Source organism: Pteropus alecto, unplaced genomic scaffold (assembly GCF_000325575.1).
Source record: "Pteropus alecto unplaced genomic scaffold, ASM32557v1 scaffold226, whole genome shotgun sequence".
In the NCBI taxonomy this organism is placed as follows: domain Eukaryota; kingdom Metazoa; phylum Chordata; class Mammalia; order Chiroptera; family Pteropodidae; genus Pteropus; species Pteropus alecto.
In genome coordinates this window covers 1,450,542-1,470,185 of record NW_006440132.1, presented here as the reverse complement: position 1 = coordinate 1,470,185, position 19,644 = coordinate 1,450,542, and the positions used below count along the sequence as shown (strand labels likewise).

The 19,644-nt window shown below is 43.6% G+C and overlaps 1 protein-coding gene, 1 long non-coding RNA gene and 1 other non-coding gene across 10 annotated transcripts in view; 2 read left to right on the top strand and 1 right to left on the bottom strand.

Annotated features, from left to right (window-relative positions):
- Nucleotides 1-10,388, bottom strand: part of CDK5RAP2 (CDK5 regulatory subunit associated protein 2) — a 157,747-nt gene extending 147,359 nt beyond the window's left edge. For 2 of the 7 annotated variants that reach the window (XM_025050455.1, XM_025050459.1), the window contains exons 1-2: nt 10,061-10,347; nt 1,100-1,167 (exon numbers count right to left, since the gene is read on the bottom strand). In XM_025050455.1, the coding sequence (XP_024906223.1) occupies nt 1,100-1,167; nt 10,061-10,119 (127 nt within the window). In that variant the 5' untranslated portion in view covers nt 10,120-10,347. Of the gene's footprint in view, nt 1-1,099; nt 1,168-10,060 lie in introns of all 7 variants that reach the window. The other 5 variants (XM_006917083.3, XM_006917087.3, XM_025050458.1 and 2 more) reach the window with 4 other exon arrangements.
- LOC112484062 lies at nt 2,924-3,042 on the top strand. Its single transcript, XR_003047877.1, has one exon. It is a non-coding gene; the product is annotated as a 5S ribosomal RNA (ribosomal RNA).
- Nucleotides 10,389-10,437: 49 nt separating the features above from the next.
- On the top strand, nt 10,438-19,611 carry LOC112484025. 2 transcript variants are annotated; one of them, XR_003047862.1, is made up of 3 exons: nt 10,438-11,131; nt 12,236-12,291; nt 15,240-19,611. It is a non-coding gene; the product is annotated as an uncharacterized LOC112484025 (long non-coding RNA). The 2 variants fall into 2 exon arrangements; XR_003047861.1 differs by having other exon boundaries at nt 12,077-12,291.
- Nucleotides 19,612-19,644: the final 33 nt, after the last annotated feature.

Here is a 19,644-nt window from a genome sequence, read left to right as displayed (position 1 = left end):
CCCTCCGACATTCATCAGACGACCGAGCATAATAATTCTTTGTTGAACTCTCTTCTCAGCTTGACCGTAACCTGTTCAAGGCTATTCCCAGTGCTCGGCCCAGAGCCTGGCATGAAGCAGACGAACACGTGGGCTGAATTAAGGAGCAGGCTACCTGTGTTCTGCTTCTAATCGCCTGTGGGCGAGAAGAGTAGAAACCAGAATTGCTGTTTTTGCATAGTGTGGATTTCGTCTGGTTACAAATGAAGGGTCTCATTGCTGGGTTTTGTGTTAAAAGTTAAGATGTTCTCAAGGCAAACCTGAGAGTGGCCTGCAAGCTAAAGTTTTCTCCAGAAAGAAACCTTGTGACACTTACATTATCTGCTCTAAAAACTTCTTCCGTTTGCACACATATCATCACTTTGGAGTAGAGGGAAAAACACAAATCAAAATATCTCTAAGATATTTCAACAAGTCAAATTATTAGCACTTCCCACTGATACTTATGGTGCCTTTCACTATTTTCAGAAACAAAAATCATGAAGAATGCTTAGCAAACCCCACACTGCAAAGCAGAAGTCCCCCCATCACCCAGATTAACCACAATAGACTGCTTATTTACTCAGCGCCGTCTCCTGTGGTCTAACCAGCTCTTTGTTGGCGAAGGGCAGGACTGTGTAGGAATGCTGCGCCTCAGCCAGCAAATGGAACCCTGCAGCCAGCCAGGAAGGCCGTGAGACATGCAAGTACAGACAGCAGCTCCGCTGAGCCTCCAGCCACTCAGCAGGCCCTCCGTGCCTCACCTAGTCACCAATTTGACGTTCAGCCTCCATGCAGTCATTCGGTTCACTGACTGAATCCCTACAAGCTTGGCAGCAAGAAATATGGCCTACAGGACATCAATTCCTCTACTCCAGTGTTTATGAAAGGACGTGAATATATGTATAAAATATATGTATAAAATACCGAGCACCTACTGCGAGCAACTAGCCAGGCCAGGGCAGGTTCTGGGCCCAGAGGCGTCAGAACCCAGTTCCAGGCTCAAGGCCTCAGGCCCTCATGGTCTGGTGTCTACTTCCCTTGTTCTTACTCAAGACAACACTCGGCTGTGTATACTTACCACCATTTCCCAAACCAGCGATGGGGCTGATGCCATCCAGGTCATCTGGTAACTTGGGGACAAGGCCACTAGGAGAGAACATGTGTACAAGAGATGAGTTAGCATTTAAACAACAGGCTATTAAGACTGCCAAGACTGCACATGACGACCACGAGGCCTTGGCCAAAGAAGGGACAGAGAGCTGAGCCACCTGGGAGGTACGCAGTGCGGAGGTTAAGGCTGAACTTTGGCTCTAACACTTAACAGCTGAGTGACCTCCAGTAAGGCTGGTCATTCATTCATTCCACTCATGCACTCACGCATCAAGTGTTCTGTGTGCTACATATGTGGTAGGTGCAGAGGCGCTGTGCCGGATATAAGCCACTTAAGTTTCTGAGTCTCAATTTCTTAATCTGTTACAAGGGGATACCACCCTCTAGCTGTAAAGATTAAATGAGTTAATGTAAATAAACGCTTAGTACATAGTAAACGCTCAATAAGTAACATCTATTGTTTTTGCCATTAGGATTACTAAAATGCCTATCACAACCAAACATTAAGCTTCCAAGAATCAGGCACCAATTCAGATGCTTTAAGAACGTCAAACAAAAATGTAAAATTCACTGATCCAAGAAGTTTTACTAGGTGAATTATAAAAACAGGTTCAGGGAAGATCTGGTGACATCGACAGAAAACTAAACCATAATAGGAGGTGTGGTTCAACACAAAAGACATCACCCTGGACTCTGTTCTAAGATTTGCCACATACCTCTCCAAGCTTTGCTTCCTTCATCTGTGAAAAGAGAAGAGCAGCTACTTCGCAGAGTTAACTGGCAATTAAACAAGACACAAAGCATCCGGCAAGGTCCCTGGCATATTGTGGGTACCCATAAATGGGAGCAAAATATCACTGTCGACTTGAAACATATAGTGCTTTATAATTTATACAGGATTTACCATCATGAGCGCTACCCAATTCCCTGAGCATCCATGCATGTTTCAAAGGAAGGCACTAAGACTCAGATAATTTCAGTGACTTAGCCAGTGTCACATGATAGTTAAGTGGAGAACAAAGTCCAGAATCCGAGCCCTTCATGCCTAAACCCCAGTGATGCTTTCCTGTCCCAAGCTGTAAACTAGAAGTTGATGATGGAAGCTAAGCCCGACCTCTTGGCTGTTTGTCCACTCGGCTCCTGAGATAATTTTGCCTGATCACCAAACTTTAAAGTTGGAATGCACCTCTAAGACAAAGGCCAAGAAAAAATTGGATAACATAAAATTCCAACATCAAGAGAATGATTACATAAAATGTCTGCTATAAAAATAGCTGGAAAAAAAACTTAAGTAGACTATATCCTCAATTATGAAAAAAATACATATATACCTCAAATCCTTCCGGGAAGTCGGCTATAAATACATAATGAGACAAAGAAAATATTAAAAATCATTATTTGTAGGAAAATAAGAGGTATTTTCCTCCATTTGAATTTTCTATAATTCTCATTTTCCTCCAATAAGCATCACAGAAGGACAAACTCCATTTTCTAAACTGAATTTTAAAAATTAAAATCAAGTTCAACCACCACCTTTTGCAGATGGTGACCCAGAGGCCCGAGGGCACACACCAGGTGATGGGTCAAGCTTCGCCCACAGTCTAGTCTCTCCATTTCTAATCTGCGGTTCTCCCCACCACGGCCATTGAATTACTCTCACTGGCTAAAACGGCCCATCAATTACTTAAGCCAAGATCAATCGTGGTTGAAAACTACCTGGCAGGCAAAGCCAAAGAATCTGGTCTTAGACAAGTTTCCAATAGGCAAACAGCAGTTTGAAAAATGAATTTGAGTCTACGGCCACGCCACTCTGAACAAGCCCAATCCCATCTGATCTTGGAAGTTAAGCAGGGTTGGGCCTGGTTAGTACCTGGATGGGAGACCACCTAGGAAGACCAGGTGCTATAGGCGTAAAAAATTTAAAAATAAGGGATTATAAACTGACAAGGTCCTTGTAATATGTGAGGTCAACCAAGGGTTGCCTCACCTAAAAAGAACATAAAAAATTTAAAAAAAAAAGAAAAGAAAAATGAATTTGACATCCCAAATCTTAGAAGAAACCATTATGTCATGCAGAAATTCCTATCTGGTTCCTGCCAAATTTCCACTTGGGCTTTACCTACCCATCTTTAAAAGGCTATGAATCTGCCATCTGCACACTGCACTCAGTTCCCGCCACCCCTCCAACTCTAGGTAGCTCCCTCTTCCCATTCTGATCACTCATTTTAGCCTAAGAACTAAAGCTGGGGCTTCGTGGAGCCCCATGAGAAATCAAAACTATGCAAGCAAAGGACGAGGGCTTAGCTATGGTTTTATCATGGTATAGATGGGGAAAACTAAGGCCCAGAAAGGGAAAGGAACTTATCTGCTCAAAAATCACAAAATGTTTGTGGCAAAGCTGAGACCAAAATTCGGCAAAAAACGGCATAATCGTTAACAAGCCCACTCTGTGGGGCACCCACGCTGAGCCGGCATCACTCAGGACAGGACGAGCAGCCTCCCATTGAAAGCTCGCCACAGCCCTTCTGTGGTAGGTGGTAGTTTTTTTTAAATGTTGCCATTTCTTAAAATGAGAAAGCAGAGGCCCAGAACAGCTAATAAGCTACAAAACCCAAGCTGGCCTGATTTCAGAGCCCACGTTCTTAGCCTCCACATCGCCCTGGTGCCCCTAATACCCTCCTCAAGGGGGCTGTGGCGAGGTCCGGAAGAACCGAGGCAGAGGATCTCCAGGGCTTGCTCGACACAGAGCAGAGCCATTGCAGCTACTGTTTGTCGAGTAACAAAGTCTGGGTTGAGTAAACGAACGGACACTCACCTGAGCTTCCCCACCTCATCCTCCTACCTTGCTCTCCAGCCACTCAGATGGAGCGATCTCTTTCTGCATGTACATTCACATCACAGGCCCAACAAGGCCTAAGCGCCTCACTGGTAAAGTGCTATGAGAGCCGTGGCTGGGACTGGACATCACATTCAGAAAACAATTACACCAACAAGTTTAGTTTGTCTTTCAACAATTCACTGGTCATTCTATGTTATTTATCCTTAGATAATAAATATATAAACACAAAAATATAGATAAGCCTACAGCTCTCTTTGACTACTCCTCACTCCCATCTTAAGAGGTAACCACTGTTATCAGCAAGATATGTAGCCTTCCAGAACTTCTTCTATGTATTTACATACATAAAGACATAGTTTTATTTTGTGGCTTAAAAATAAATGCAATCAAACTGTTTATGTTATTCTGCCGCATCTTTTCTTCACTTAATGTGTCCTAAAGGTGTTTTCATGACAGCACAAATAGATCTGCCTCAATGTTTTTAACTCCTCCAAAGCATTCTACAGCACTACTTTTCAAACTTTATTGCCCATAATCCACAGAAGGAAAGATGTTATGCTTAATTCTTGAAATGTTTTCTATTCTCTTCTATTCCATTTTTTAAAAATCTGGATGCAACTGACTAAATTGAATTTCATGAGCTGCCAATGGGTAACAGTCTGAAAGACACTTTTGAAAGGATCTGTATTTACCCAACACCCTGAGGTAATTCAATTTCCTTCCAAGTTCTTCCTTTTACAAACAATGCTGCATAAATATCCTCATACGGCCTCGTTGGTATGAGGATTTCTCGAGGACAGATATCGAGAATTGCTGAGTCAAAACACAGTCACATTTTTTTGATGGGCAAAGAATTTCAAAATATACAAATAGCTAATAAGCACAAGAAAAAATGCTCAACATCATCAGTCATTAGGGAAATGCAAATCAATACCAAAAGAGATACCATGTCATATCTCCAAGGATGACTGGCTATAATCCAAAAGACAGACAATAGCACGTGTTGGCGAGGCTATGGAGAAATAGAACCCTCGCACACTGCTGATGAGCGTATAAAATGATGTAGCTACTTTGGAAAAGAGTTGGACAGTAAACGAAGTATTACCATCTGACCCAGCAATTCCACTCCCAGGTATACACTCAAAGTGAAGTGAAAGCATATGTCCATATAAAAACCTGCATACAAATAAATGTTCATGGCAAGAGGCAACATTATTCGTACTAGCTAAGCAAGTAGAAATAACCCAAATGTCATCAACCAATGAATAAATGAACAAAATGTGGAACATGTATATAATGAGCTATTATTCAGCCATAAAAAGGAATGAAGTACTGATACATGCTACAACATAGATGAACCTCCCAAAAGACATGCTGTAAGATCCCATCTATAGGAAATGTCCAGAATGGGCAATTCTGTAGACGAAAAGCAGACTGTGGTTGCCCAGGACTGCGATGCGGGAAGGAGAATGAGAAGTGTTTTGGACGGAATGTTTGTGTCCCCACAAACCTCACGTTCTGAAATCCTACCCTCTCCGCGTGATGGTATTAGGAGGCGGAGCTTTGGGGAGGTAATGAGGATGAGATGAGGTCATGATGAGATTAACCGTCTTATAAGAGCTGAGAGCGCTTGCTTCCTCCCTCTACTCTCTTCCACATGAGGGTACAACGAGAGGTCAGCAGTCTGCAACCTAGGTAAGGGTCTGGCCAGAACCCGAACAATCTGGCACCCTGATCTTGGACTTCCAGCCCTCTAAACCGGTGAGAAATCAATTTCTGTTGTCTATTAAGTCACCCAGTCTGTGGTTCTTTTGTTAGAGCAGCCCAAACTGACTGAGACAGGGCGCGACTGCTATTGGGCACATTTTTTTGAATGATAAAAATGTTCTAAAATTAGATTATGGTGATGGTTGCGTAACTTTGTAAATATACTAAAAAATCATTAAATAGTATATTTTACATGGGTGAACCTAACGGCATATAAATTATATTTCAATAAAGTTATTTAAAGAAAAAAAACCTGCAGGTATATTTTTAATGTTAATAGATAATGCCAAATTGTGTTCCAGAAAGACTGTACCAGTTGAGACTGAGTGTGCATTATTTCCATGATTATGAAGCAGCATTTCCCTACTAAATATGGAGCCTATGTTTATCTTTTCAAAGAGAGACTGAACAAAATTGATAGATTCCACAGATATTTATTGAGCCTCTACTATGTGCCAGACAAGGTCCTAGGTCTAAAAATATACTGAGTAACAAGCCAGATGTGCTCCCTGCCCTCACTGAGCTCACACCAATGACGAGAGGTACCCCTGATCCAAAGTCACAGCCAAGGGGTACCCCTTGATCCAAGGTCATCCTCTTTCTCACCTCCTCCTACAAAATTCCTGAAGGCATGCTTTGCCTGAGAAAGCATAAATAAACTGTGTACAAACTCTTAGGAAATTACAAACTTACAGGAAAACATTTCTTTTTCGGTCTGCCCCTAGGCAGAGAGCAAGCACTTAATGGCCATGTAACAGAGGATCCTATACAGATGAACAAGCTGGGTACATGTCTTAGGGAGCTAAATTAGGGAGCGGCAAAAAGTGCAACATGGTAACAATATAGCAAAAATAGCTGAAATTTAATGCACTCCCCAGAAGGTGCCAGGCACTTAATACATTCAATCTTGCTTCATCCAGACACCCAATAAAATAGATATTATCGCTCCCAAGAGAAAGAGCCTCAGAAGGGTTAAGTGAGTTACTCAAGCAATACATCTAGTAACTAGCTGAAGCAGGCTTCATACCTAGTCATCCCGAGTACAAAGCCCAGATTCTTTGGACACCACCAGGCAGGGCTTAACGAAGGGCGGTAGCTTGGGCAAGGTTCTTGGGGCAGGAATCCAGACCTGCATTTCACAGGGTTGGAGATCTCTGGGGCACTCCAAAGTGATCAGGTTTGGAGAGAGTGATGCACGCTGACCTAATTCAACAAAAGTCTGAGGACAAACTGGTTAGTCTCTAAAACTGGGGCTTGGAAATTACCAAGCAGAAGAGTGCTCATGGTAGCAGAAGACAAAGTGATTTTATTCTAGGGGTTTTCCTCTTCCACTGTGACCACAGAATGGAGAACCGTCTCTCGGGACATCTCTGCCAGGCGTTAAGGTCCAGTTCAAGTCCCAGCAGCTCCGTGAAACCCTCTCGGAACAGGTTCAGAGAACTAGTAGGACAGGGTATGAGATTCAGGCTTTGGATCAGTAGGCCTGGATTTAAATCCTGGCTCGGTCATGTACTTTTTGTGGATCCTAGACTTTGTTCACCTCTCTGAGCCTCAATGCCCTCACCTGTAAAAAGGGGATAATACTATCACCTCAAAAGATCATTGTTTATTCAGTGTTTTAACAAACAGCTACTGAGCCCCATTTATGAGCCAGATAGCAGGTCAGGAACTCGGGCTACCAAGATTAAAATGCAGCTCTTGCTCTCAAATAAGTCACAGTCTAACCTAGGCGACAGACAAGTTAACAGCATACCTGCACAGTCCAATAATACAGGAGTCATCGGCCACATGGACCATCTGGGCACCTGACATGTGGTTAATCCAAGCTGAGAAGTGCTGCAAGTGTGAAATAGGTACTGGACTTCAAAGACTCAGTAAGATAAAAAAGAATAAAATATCTCATAAATAATTTTTGTTTACAAGTTAGAATGATAATATTTGGAAATGAGTTAAATAAAATACATTATGGAAATTAATTTCACCTGTTTCCTTTTACTTTTTTAATGTGACTACTAGAAAATTTTAAATTCATATGTCCCTCAAGTTGTATTTCTGTTGGACGACACTAACCAATAAAATTCAATGAGGTGAACAAGGGCTGAGATAGGTTCAGTGATGGGTAAGGTGGCTAGAAGAGTACACAGGACCCACCTGGGGGTGGGGGATGTCAGTGAAGGCTTCCTTGCAGTGACATTTAAACTAAGACCTGAAAAATAATAGACATTAATATGGGAAAGGGGGCAAAGGGAAGGCAATCCAGGCAGCAGCAACAGCGAGTACATAGGCCAAGCAGTAACAAGGCAAGATCCTTCATGACAAAGAGTTTGGCAGCCGGGCAGAGGGAAGAGCTTAGGGAGAAGACAGGGTAGGGGAAGGAAAGACAAAGGAGGCTGTAAAGTAGATGGGATCAGATCAGGAAAGAACTTGGAAGCCATATTCAAGAACTTCATCCCAATCCAGGCAGCAGCAACAGCGAGTACATAGGCCAAGCAGTAACAAGGCAAGATCCTTCATGACAAAGAGTTTGGCAGCCGGGCAGAGGGAAGAGCTTAGGGAGAAGACAGGGTAGGGAAAGGAAAGACAAAGGAGGCTGTAAAGTAGAAGGGGTCAGATCAGGGAAGAACTTGGAAGCCATATTCAAGAACTTCATCCTGAATGTGGAAAGGAGCCTGGGAGGGTCTGAAGCGGGTAAGAGATTAGCTGCCAGGAACGTAGCCCTTGAGTCCTGCAAAGTCAGGGGGAGGAGGTAAGGAGAATACCTGATCATCTGTTGAGTTGCTCCTCTGAGTCAGACACTGGGCTAAACCCTTTTGGACTCACTCGCTTTACAGATGACAAAAACTGAGGCTCACAGAGGGTAAGTGACATGTCTAAGGTCTCAGGATTGTTAAATGGCAGAAATTGAGATTGAAATTCAGCTAGATCTGGCCAACTAGCACTGAGATGAGAAAAGCTATCTGAGAGAGTAATAATGGAGAATAATGGACTTTATCTTCATGGCAATAAGAAGCATTAAACATACAAAGCAGCAGACTGTGATGATCAGATTTACACTTTAGAAAGAGCTTTCAAGCTGCAGTATAAAGGGCTATGAGGCATGAAGGAAAATAGGACAATCCAGGTGAGAGGTCGTACCCCAATATATTGGGGTAGTTATAGTAAGATGAAGAGAAAGGGACATAATGAACTACCAATTAGGCAGAAGCTGCAAGGGGCCTTGCTCTGCCTTACACATAGTAGGTTCTCAATAAACAAAGTAACCATTTGTCCAGGTTTGTCCAAGATTGGACCTGGGTATACCTGCTGCCCAGATGTAAATATTAATTGTGCCCATTTCGCCCTTAAAAGTGTCCAGGTTTGCCCAACAAATAATATGGTCACCTTTTCAATTAGGGTCTATTGACTAAAAGCAGCAGCCTGTCCCTAGCAGACCTGGAAAAACATGCAGATTCTCAGTCAGGCTCTCTGCATCCTTCTACCCACTGTCCAACCAGGAGCCCCACAACCAAAGGACCCCAGCCCTGAAGCAGTGCAAAGCTCTGTCAGGCCTTCCTAGCAGGAGAGAACCCACATGCCTCCTGGGACAAGTCCATTAAGAGGCCACTCTCGGTCATTATTCCCCAATCTGTATTACTACTGATGAGGATGGTGGTAGTGGCAACACAATTATTCTTTAGGTACTGATTATGTGTCAGGCACTACACCTGCTAAGCAAATTTGCTGGGCACCACCCTCTCCTCTAATCCTCACCCCAACTCTGTTAGGTGGATATTACTACCCGCCCCACTTTACGGAAGGGAAAACAAGTTGAGTTACTCTACCAAGGTCACACAGCTAGTTAAAGACTGAATTTGAATCTAAGTCTGTTCAACTCCAGCCAAGGTTCTTAACCACTGCCCTCCATTGCTTCAGTCTTGGTGGCCACTACGTGACCCCGTAAGTAAAGTCTGGACAAACCAACCTCACTCCCCATAAGAAAGCAAAGCCCTAAACCAGAATGAACCATCAAGTACCCTCAAGGAACCGGCCCTAAACCAGCCCCCATTAATGGCACACTCCAAGAGGTCCCCCTCTTCCCGCTCTTTCGGAAAACCCCTTACCTGTCCCTCATATCCTCTTCCAAGTACGTCCCGAAATACAAGAGGAGGGTGTGGTGCGGGCGGGGACCCCCGGGTCTCCCACACTCAGTATCGGCTGGTGGGTCCCCAAAGAGACTCTCCCCCAAGATACACACCCCATACACCGCCCTTGTCCGAAAACCCTCAAACACCCTCAAGAGCAAACCCCAAGTCTCCAGTGGAACCCCCAAAACCCGGGCCGCACCTGCAGCCGCTGAGAGTCCCGGGGAGGGTGACGTCCTCTTCCAACACCGACTCCATCATGGACACAGAGGAGGTGGAAGCATTGATGTCCGTGGTGGCGGCACCGCTCGTTCCCCCGCGATCGCTATCCGTCCGGATCTCCAGGTCCCCGCCCCCTCCAATCCAGCTCTTGTTCGGACTCTGGCGGCGCCGCTGGAATTCAAACCGCAGCCACCGCCATGTTTCCCGGCGCTTCTTCCTACGGAAACGAGGCGGGATCACTGAGGCGCGTGCAGTGAAGTCGACCGGCTGGGCCCCGAAGCCGGGCAGGGAGCGCGGGCGGGCGCCATCTTAACTAAGGGCAGAGCCTCCGCACTTGGGCCAGCAAGACTAAGGAAAGAGGGGCAGGTTGCCATTTTTTGTGAGGGCATTCAGGCCGAGGCCTGCGCGGGCGCCATCTTTGTTAAGGGCGAAAGCTGGCCTTGGTCCGTTAATTTAAGCGGGAGCTGGGAATCCAGCTCCTCTTGGACACTCCGAGTTCATAAACTGGTATGTGCTTTGCTAGAATAATGACCCCGAACCTTCGAGTCTGCCTTTCCAAAAGGCTTCCGCTTTGAATTGAAACTCAGATAATCGGGTGCCTCCTCGCTTTAGAAGAATCCTACCTGTACAATCCTAACTCAAGTAGCAATTTGCACACTTAGTTTGAAACAAATAAGCTCGTTCCTATGAGCCAGTGGTCAGCGGCACTTACTCTCCGATCTCTCGCCTAGTGATTTGTTATTACCTTTAGGGTTCAAATGCACCTGAGGTCAGTAAACTGGGAAGCACAGAGAAAGGAAGTGACTTGCCTCAAGTCACGCACAGTAAATCTGTGAACTGGAGCCAAATCCACTGGCCCTGCCAGCTACATCAGGACTCTCTGCATAACCCTGGCTGCTTTTCTTCAAGCACAGAGCCATCGTCAAACACCTGGATGATATGGTGCAGAGCTTGGCCAGTAAACTCAACCTTCATCTTCCCATCTCAAAGTTGCTACATTCCTCTGCAGGCCGTCTGGAGAGTCCTGGATGAAAATAACTTGAAAAGATGGGTAAGTGGATGGATGGTAACCTTCCCTGTAATTATGTGTAAGTCCACCCTCAGCCTCAGTTTCCTCATTCCTCTTCAATTTAAGGCCTCTTTCCAAAAGAGGCTTTCTCTAATTCTCTAATCTAGATATAATCTTTCTTATATTCTTAGCAACGTGTTTTTCCTTTGTGGCACTTACCACATTTTGCAAGTATAGACTTATGTGGGTTTCTTTTTAACGTTTTCCTCCGTAAGGGCAGAGACTGTGTTCTGAATTGTTTCCTGCTATCTCCTCCAACACCCAGCACCATGCCTGCCATCCAGCAGGTGTTTAAAACTATGTATTGAATGAAAGATTAAATCAATCTGGAAAATGGGGCTAAAACCTATCCTGCAAGGTTTTTGCGATGACCTGAGATAATGTCAGTTAATCAATGGTAATCCCATAAATCCCATTCTCTCTCCATATCTACCCCAACCTTTTCGCTTCCCACACCCCACCCCACCCCACACACACACACACACCCCTGAGCGAAACCTACAAAGCTCATGGTCTGCTCCTGTCCCTCTTCCTTCACCACATCTTCAAACACCCCCAGAATCAGCAATAAAATAACAGCCTGAGAGAGAGCATGGGAACCAGTTAGCACTCCACATGCCCTGCCCCAGGAAAGAGATGAGTGTATCCAGTAGCAGGGAAGCTGGGGTATCAGGATTCTCACCCTGGTTGGGCTTCCCTCTCTCTGTGACCTTCGGCTGACCTTTCCTCTTCCCTGGTCCTCAGTTTCTACGTCTGTAAAATAACAGGTTTGGACTAGACGGATGGCTCAGGACCTCATAGCTCTCAAGGTGATTTCTTTGTATGTATTTTAAAGCTACTAATGCACAACCAACTCTGTTCTGGTAGAGGGAGGCTGAGTGCAAATCATCAGTTCCCAAATGAAGGAACTAACTTTCCATCCGGCAGATGAAAGCTCTTGAGAAAGGAAACAATGAAGAGGACTTTACAAGTTCTGAGCATCTCTTATGTGCCACTTGTACCGGGCATATCACATGCACCACCTCATTTAACCCTCACAACAGCCCTCCGGAGTAGGTGCTACTATTATGCCCATTTCACTTACAGATGAGAAGACTGAGGCTGAAAGAGGTAAAAATAACTTTCTCAAGATCTCACAGCTGGTAAGTGGCGGAGCTGGGATTTGAGCTCAGGTCCCTCTGAACTACAAAGCCCTAATTGTTTCAGACAGCCTGTCTTCCTTATTCGTTTCTTTTTTGTCCACTTTAGAATTTAGGATTAAGAGAGGTGAGGCCTGCATCCAGACAACAGTATTTCAGGGATGTGTTCACCAGGTTCTACTCCTTGGACAACTGCTTCATGGTGGCCAAGAGGTGAATCTTAGTGTGGGCAGGACGATTGCAGGACTGGAAGTCTGGGCACCTGATTCTGCCTCTGGGAAGTCCTCTGACTTACCCTGTGACCTAGAATCCCTTCTCCTTGCTCCTGGAGCAGACAATGCTGAGCTCACATGGTTGCATTATCTAATTAGATACTTTGGAAACTATAAAGAAATAAGAGCCTGTGAGTTCTCCTTATGATTAATCCATTGCCTCATTCAGCAAATGGCCATCTTTCTGGATTATGTGCTAAACCCTTTAGTGAACCTGAAAACTAAAAATAGAATCAATCATACAAAGGATAGGCTATTTGGAAAGTTGTTTTTCCTGTTTTCATGGTCAGAGATGAAGCCCTTTGCCCCTGTCTCTGTCTCACCATGGCCTTTCTTTCTGCCAAGCCTGGAGGTGACGTCACTACCACCAGCTGTCTGGGCTATCTGGCGCCATCTCCTTGACAACAGCCATCCAGCCACAAAGCTGGCATTATTATTTCCTTGGGCAAGGTCATATCGAATGGCTGGGAAGAAGTAGTTTGCAGCCAGATGTTTCTCATTAGGGTAGAACCCTTCTGAAGTTTTAGCAGCTGAAGCATCTCATCGAGACACATGAGCTGCCATTACTAACAGCAAGAATACCTTTTTACAGGATCAGTACATACACATTGCTATTTTGCACTATTTCATTTTATTCTCATGATGCTGTGAAGTAGATTGGAATTCCTGCCCTGCTCTACAGATGAGGAAGCTGAGTCTCAGAGGAGAGGTTTTCCAAAGGCCCCCATTCTTTCTTCCTTTCTTTCTCTCTTTCTCTTTCTTTTTCTTTCTTTCTTTCTTTCTTTCTTTCTTTCTTTCTTTCTTTCTTTCTTTCTTTCTTTCTTTTTCTCTCTTTTTGTCCTTTCTCTCTTTCTCTCTTTCTTTTTTAGCTTTTCGTTTAGAAATACTTTCACTTAAAAAATAATGTTGCAGAAATAATGCATAGAATTCCCTATACCGCCTTTCACCCAGCTTCCTAAAATATTAACATCTTCTATAACCACGGCACAATTGTCAATTGTCAAATAAGAAATTACATTCATACAATTTGATTTACTTGACCTTATTTAAATTGAATCAGTTTTCCCATTAGCGCCCTCTTTCTGGCCCAGGAGCCAATCCAGGATTCTGCACTGCATTTAGTGGTCATATCTCCTTACTGTCTCTTTCTTTCTTTCTTTCTTTCTTTCTCTCTCTGTGTCCTTTCTCTCTTTCTCTCTTTCTTTTTTAGCTTTTCGTTTAGAAATAATTTCAGACTTAAAAAAATGTTGCAGAAATAATGCATAGAATTCCCTATACAGCCTTTCACCCAGCTTCCTAAAATATTAACATCTTCTATAACCACGGCACAATTGTCAATTGTCAAATAAGAAATTACATTCATACAATTTGATTTACTTGACCTTATTTAAATTGAATCAGTTTTCCCATTAGCGCCCTCTTTCTGGCCCAGGAGCCAATCCAGGATTCTGCACTGCATTTAGTGGTCATATCTCCTTACTGTCCTCCAGTCTGTGACAGTTCCCCTGTCTATTTTTTTCATGACAGTGACACTTTGTAAAATTCTTGCCAGTCCTTTGATAGAGTGTTTTTAAATTTGGGTTCGTGTGGTGTTTTTTCGCGCTTAAACTGAGATTATACGCTTTGGGCAAGAATAACAGAAGTAACGCTGTGCCTTTCCCAGAGCATCAGGAGGCAGATGGTGTTAATATGTCTCATTAATTGATAATGTTAACTCTGATCTCTTGGCTAAGATGGTATCTGCCGAGATTCTTCATGGTAAAATTCATAATTAATAAGAATCGTGGTAATATTTGAGACTATATAAATACCTTGTTTTTCTTCAAACTTTTACCCACTAATTTTATCATCTATTGATAATTCTTAACCAAAACAATGAGTACAGTGGTATTTGCTAGTTGGTAATTTTCTATTTTCATCATCCCTTCTATATATATATTATTTAGAATTCTAATGTTAGAGCTTTCTCTTCTCCCTCATTTATTTAATTGTTTATTTATTTGCTTTGTTTTACGGATTATAATCCACTACTATCATTATTTCTTTTGTTACATAATTGTCCTAGATTTGGCCAGGTCCCCCTTCAAATACATAGGTATGCCAAGATTCAAACCCAGGTCTGTCTGGTCCCAAGGTCAGCAGCTTTTCTTGTGCACCACCCTGCCCGCTTGCTCTTAAGAGCTCTTCCCAGCCAGCCTTCGCCAACAGCCATCTTTCACCAATTCCCAGTTAGTGCCCACTGTCTTCTCCATTGCATGTTGGGTCACTAAGCCAGTGAGGCCTTCTAGGACCAATATCTAACCGGAGGCGATGCACATAACAGGTGCTCGATGCCAGTGTGTCAAATTAATGCAAAGCCCTGACTTCTCAAGATGGGAAGAGGAATGAGAGAAATGCCCCCTATTAAGGGAACAGCATGTAGATTATTGGGCTAGAGAGGGTAACACACATCATGATGTCTGCATAGACCTGCCAGTTCAACTTTCTGGGCTTATCTGTAAGCTCAGTGCATTAGACTACAATACCAAGGCCCCCGTCAGCCCTGACAGTCCCTGAATAACTGGTGTTAGCTACCACATATTGAGCTCTTTCGATGTCCCAGGCACTGCGTTAAAACTTTATACTTATCTTCACAAATAACCATATGAAACAGGGACTGATTATGCTCCAATTTTACAGTCGACAAAACTGAGGCCCAGAGAGGAGTGGGATGCGCCTGGCCACCCAGCAACTCAGCAGTGGAGCTGGGAGCTCAGCCCAGATTTCATTCCGAAGCCCATGCTGTTAATCACTATGTCATAGTGACTTTGGCTGAATTACTGGTATCCTGCCTTCAGGAAGCTGGTTAAAATGCACATAAGTAATTATAAATCAAAGTAAAACATCTTACAATACTTCATTGTAAGAAAATAACAGTAGGATTCCGGAGGGGCACAAAGAGAAGAGACTGAGTCATTCTGATTGAGCCATTGGGGAAAGCTGTTTGACAAGCAAGGTCAATGCCCTGCCAAAGCAGGACAGAAACCTGTACACACTGTATGGGGACTAGTTTCACACTTTTTAAGGCCAGGAGAAATAAAATAGCTCTTGATGCAACACCATTTTCAGAGCCCATGTCGCATTCTTCACCCCTCGATGCCCTCTCACAATTCAGAGACAAGTTTGTTATCCTTTATGGATAAGGAAATTGAGGCTCGAGAGACGTGACCCAGTTCTCCCAGAGTCATACAGCAATCTAGTCACAGAGAAAAGAATTTGGACTTCAATCTTCTAATCCTCAAAAGCTGACGCTCCTGAACTTTTTTTTTGAGACTTACCGAAGGCCTAGATTATCCCAAATCAAGATCTCCCTGCCTAAATTGATCGTCCTCAGTACCATGGCCAGATCCCACTTCATCTAAACCCGGAAGCTGGATATGAGTCAAAGGCCACTGGGAAAGCTATCCTAAGGCCCCAGGGAACACCTTTGGAGCACCCTTCCCAGCTGCATATCTGAATAATAAAACAGCAGTAGCTGTAGGCAAAGAAGGGTAATAGAATCAATCAGTCGGCTGGACATTTTGCAGACTAAAAGAAGCACTGATGTCTTGATGGTGACCTACAGGAGATGGTGGCAAACTTGCCTCTCCCTTAAATGCAGTGAATTTTTATTGAGAGAGCAGGTCAGGACCTAGGGGAGAAGGACCGCAAGCAAATGGCCGCAGCCCCTGCTTACTCAGAGTGATGAATGCGAGGCTCTTTGCCTTTGCATATGCCTCCTGCCCTGTGTGGCAGGCCACCAGGACACCGCACAGGCTGTGGCTCGCATGAGGACACTCAGCCAAAGGATGGGTGGAGGCTGAAATCCAGTCCATGCTCTAGCTGAGTCCCTCCTAAAGAGGGGCATATTTTTCTAACTCACCTAAAGAACTCTGTGTTAGTGGATCTTATTGTCTAGAACACCTTTCTTTCCCCCTCTCTGCCTAGTTCCCAGAGTTCCCCTAACCATGGTTTAAGAGGACCCTGTTTGAATAGCTGCCCCACATCTGGACTTCCAGGACACCCTGGGCTTGTCCCTTTTGTGGCACTTACACAGCTCTATAACTTAACTTGGCGGTCTGCTCTATTAGACTATGAGCTTCTGGAGAGTAGGACTTTATTTCAAATCAATTTTATTAAGATATAATGGACATGCAATAAAATGCATCCATTTTAAGTGTACATTCTGATGAGCTTTGGCAAACTTAGACACCCACGTAACCACCACCACAGTCAAGAGAGAGCACAGTGCTCTCCAAAAGAACGTCCCAGGATGATGGGCATCTTCTAAGCCTGCTCGGTGCAATAGAGTGGCCACTAGCCACGTGTGACTGTTGAACCCTGGAAATATGAATGAGGACCTGAATTTTTTAAAATTTTACTTAAATAGGCACATGAGGCTAGTGGTCTCTGTATTAGGATCTGTGTAAAACATTTCCATCACCCCAAAAAGTTCCGCTGTGAGCCAGTCCTAGTGAATCTCCCTTCCATCCCAGGAGACTACCGATCTACTTTCTGTCATTAAAGAGTGACCTTTTCTAGCGTTTCGTATGCCTGGAATCACACACTATGAACACTTTTGTGTCTGGCTTCTTTCCAGAGCAGGGACCTTTAATTCTGAATCCTGGGATCTATTTTAGTGCCTAGCAGATAGTAGGTGTTTAATAAATATTGGTGAAAGAATGAACTAATAAATGTTAATCAGAATTAATGATCTTATCCCAAGCACTCTTTCTGCCCACCTAATAGAATACAAGAGTGAAAAGGCCCTCGGAGAGAACATTTACCTAAATTCCCTGGATGTACCAATGGAAAAACTGAGACCTCGATAGGCTCACTGGCCTGCCCAGTTCACTCTGTAAATTTATAACAGCATGGATTACAACCGAAACATGCAGACGTCGAGGCCTGTGTCTCCTCACTTCACAATACAGTAGTCCTCCCTTATCCTCAGGCAAAACGTTCCAAGACCCCCAGTGGATGCCTGAAACTGCAGACAGTCCCGAAACCTACATATAGTTTGTTTTTCCTATATCTATCTATGCAATTAGGCATAGTAAGAGATTAACAATAACTAATAATAAAACAACAATTATAACAAAACACTGTAATAAAAGTTATGTGAATGCAGTTTCTCTTTCTCTGTGTCTGAGACAGTTACTAAGTGACTAAGAAGCGGGTAGCATATACACTGTGGATACGCTAGCTAAGGCGATGATTCACGTCCTGGGCCAAACGGGTTGGCACAGGATTTCATCACACAACTCAGAACAACGTGCAATTGAAAACTTACAATTTCTTTATTTCTGGAATATTCCATTTAACATCTTCGCACCACTGTTGACCATAGGTACTGAAACTGTGAAAAGTGAAACCACAGATAAGGGGACAGTGCTGTACCCACTTCCCATCCATTTCCCTGGGCAAACATGGCAACTCGTGAATGCTGTGAGACCTCAGGAAAGCCTACAAGATACCATGCTACCTACTTGAGCCTCCTGGGGATGCCATCCTGGCCCCACACCACCTGCTGAAACAGCAGCAATTCAACTTAGAAAAGTATCTCATTTCATTCCAAATATACCTAAAACCTAAGAGTGGCCTTACTCCAGTACTCAACAGAAAACAAGCCACCTGGTACCCGATCCAATTCTCCAATTCATTACAGCAGAATAGCATTGCATTTTTTTTGGTAAAGCTTTTATTGAAGACCTCTTAAAGGTCAAGTGGAAGGGAATTATCATTCATTGTAGACATACTATGTGCTGAGGTGCTTCATATGTAAGGTTTCATTTAACCTCAGTGCAGCCCTAAGAGGTCAGCATCGTTATACCTTTTACAGGTGAGGACAATAGGACTGAGTCGTCTGTTAACTCGCTCAGGGTCCTATGGTTGTGAGGCCCACGCTAGAATCCATAGCTCTCTGATTTAATGGTTTAGTGATCTCTTTTAATATAGAAAGGGGAGGTACAGATTCTAAGGAAATGAAATTAATTCTTCGCCCAGGACCAATACCTGTTGACATGGCTCCCTTTTCATTTTTACCAAAGGAAATTCAAAATGTCACTGTTGGCAAACTCTGATCCTTGCTACAGAATTTAAAGACCTCTCCATTTCACATGATTCCTTTGGGGATTAATGTCCCATTGGAGTCTATACAATTTGCTTAATTACCCCAAAATGATTATCTAAACTAAAACAGAATTTTAATAAACCACCATTAATAACTTTATTCTTGTCTGGAAGAATCTCATCTCTTGGTAAAAATAGCCTCTTAAAATGAAGCCGGATAATCCTCTAGCCATGGTGATGAAAGATAACAATGGCTCATTTAGAAAATGTTTGGGGGAAATTAAAAAGCTGAGCTATAGCCTGTTGGCTCTGCAAGCTACTAAAAATAAAAGCAGGAAGGGGAGGGCACCCAAAGCATCCATGTAGCAGGCCGAGTCTGCTTCCTACCCGGTCAGCACATGCCACAGTGTTTGAGGACATGCAGTCCAGTCTGTGGGCGAGATCTCTCCACCCAGAAGGAATGAGCTTCATCAGCACCATTCTGCCAGAGGAAAAGTTGTGCTGTTTGTTCTCGGGGTCACTCACAAACATCCCTACTTATAAGTGACTCGGTGCTGCCCAAAATAACAGTCTATCTGGTTTGGGGCTTAGACTTTCTCAAACTCAAAGCCTACAAACTGCAGTATAGTTACATGTTGTTACCACATTTACCAGTGTAAAAACTGCAGTACAGCTGATTCAATCACTTATTCATTCACTGATATTTATTGAGCTCTTTTTGGTACCAGGGCCTGTGCTTGGCCATGGGATTAAAAGATGAAGACAGTCCTAGCTTTCGAATCAAACCGATAAATTGATAGTAGAGCATCTCACCATCTACTCCGTTGCTGTCATTTTTATCACGAATGAACATTGAATTTTGTCAAATGCTTTTTCTACATATACTGAGATGATCATATGATTTTTCTTTTTCAGTCTGTTTGAATTACATTGATTGATAATAGGTAATAGCTCTGTTATTAAGTGCATAAACATTTAGGATTCTATATCCTGC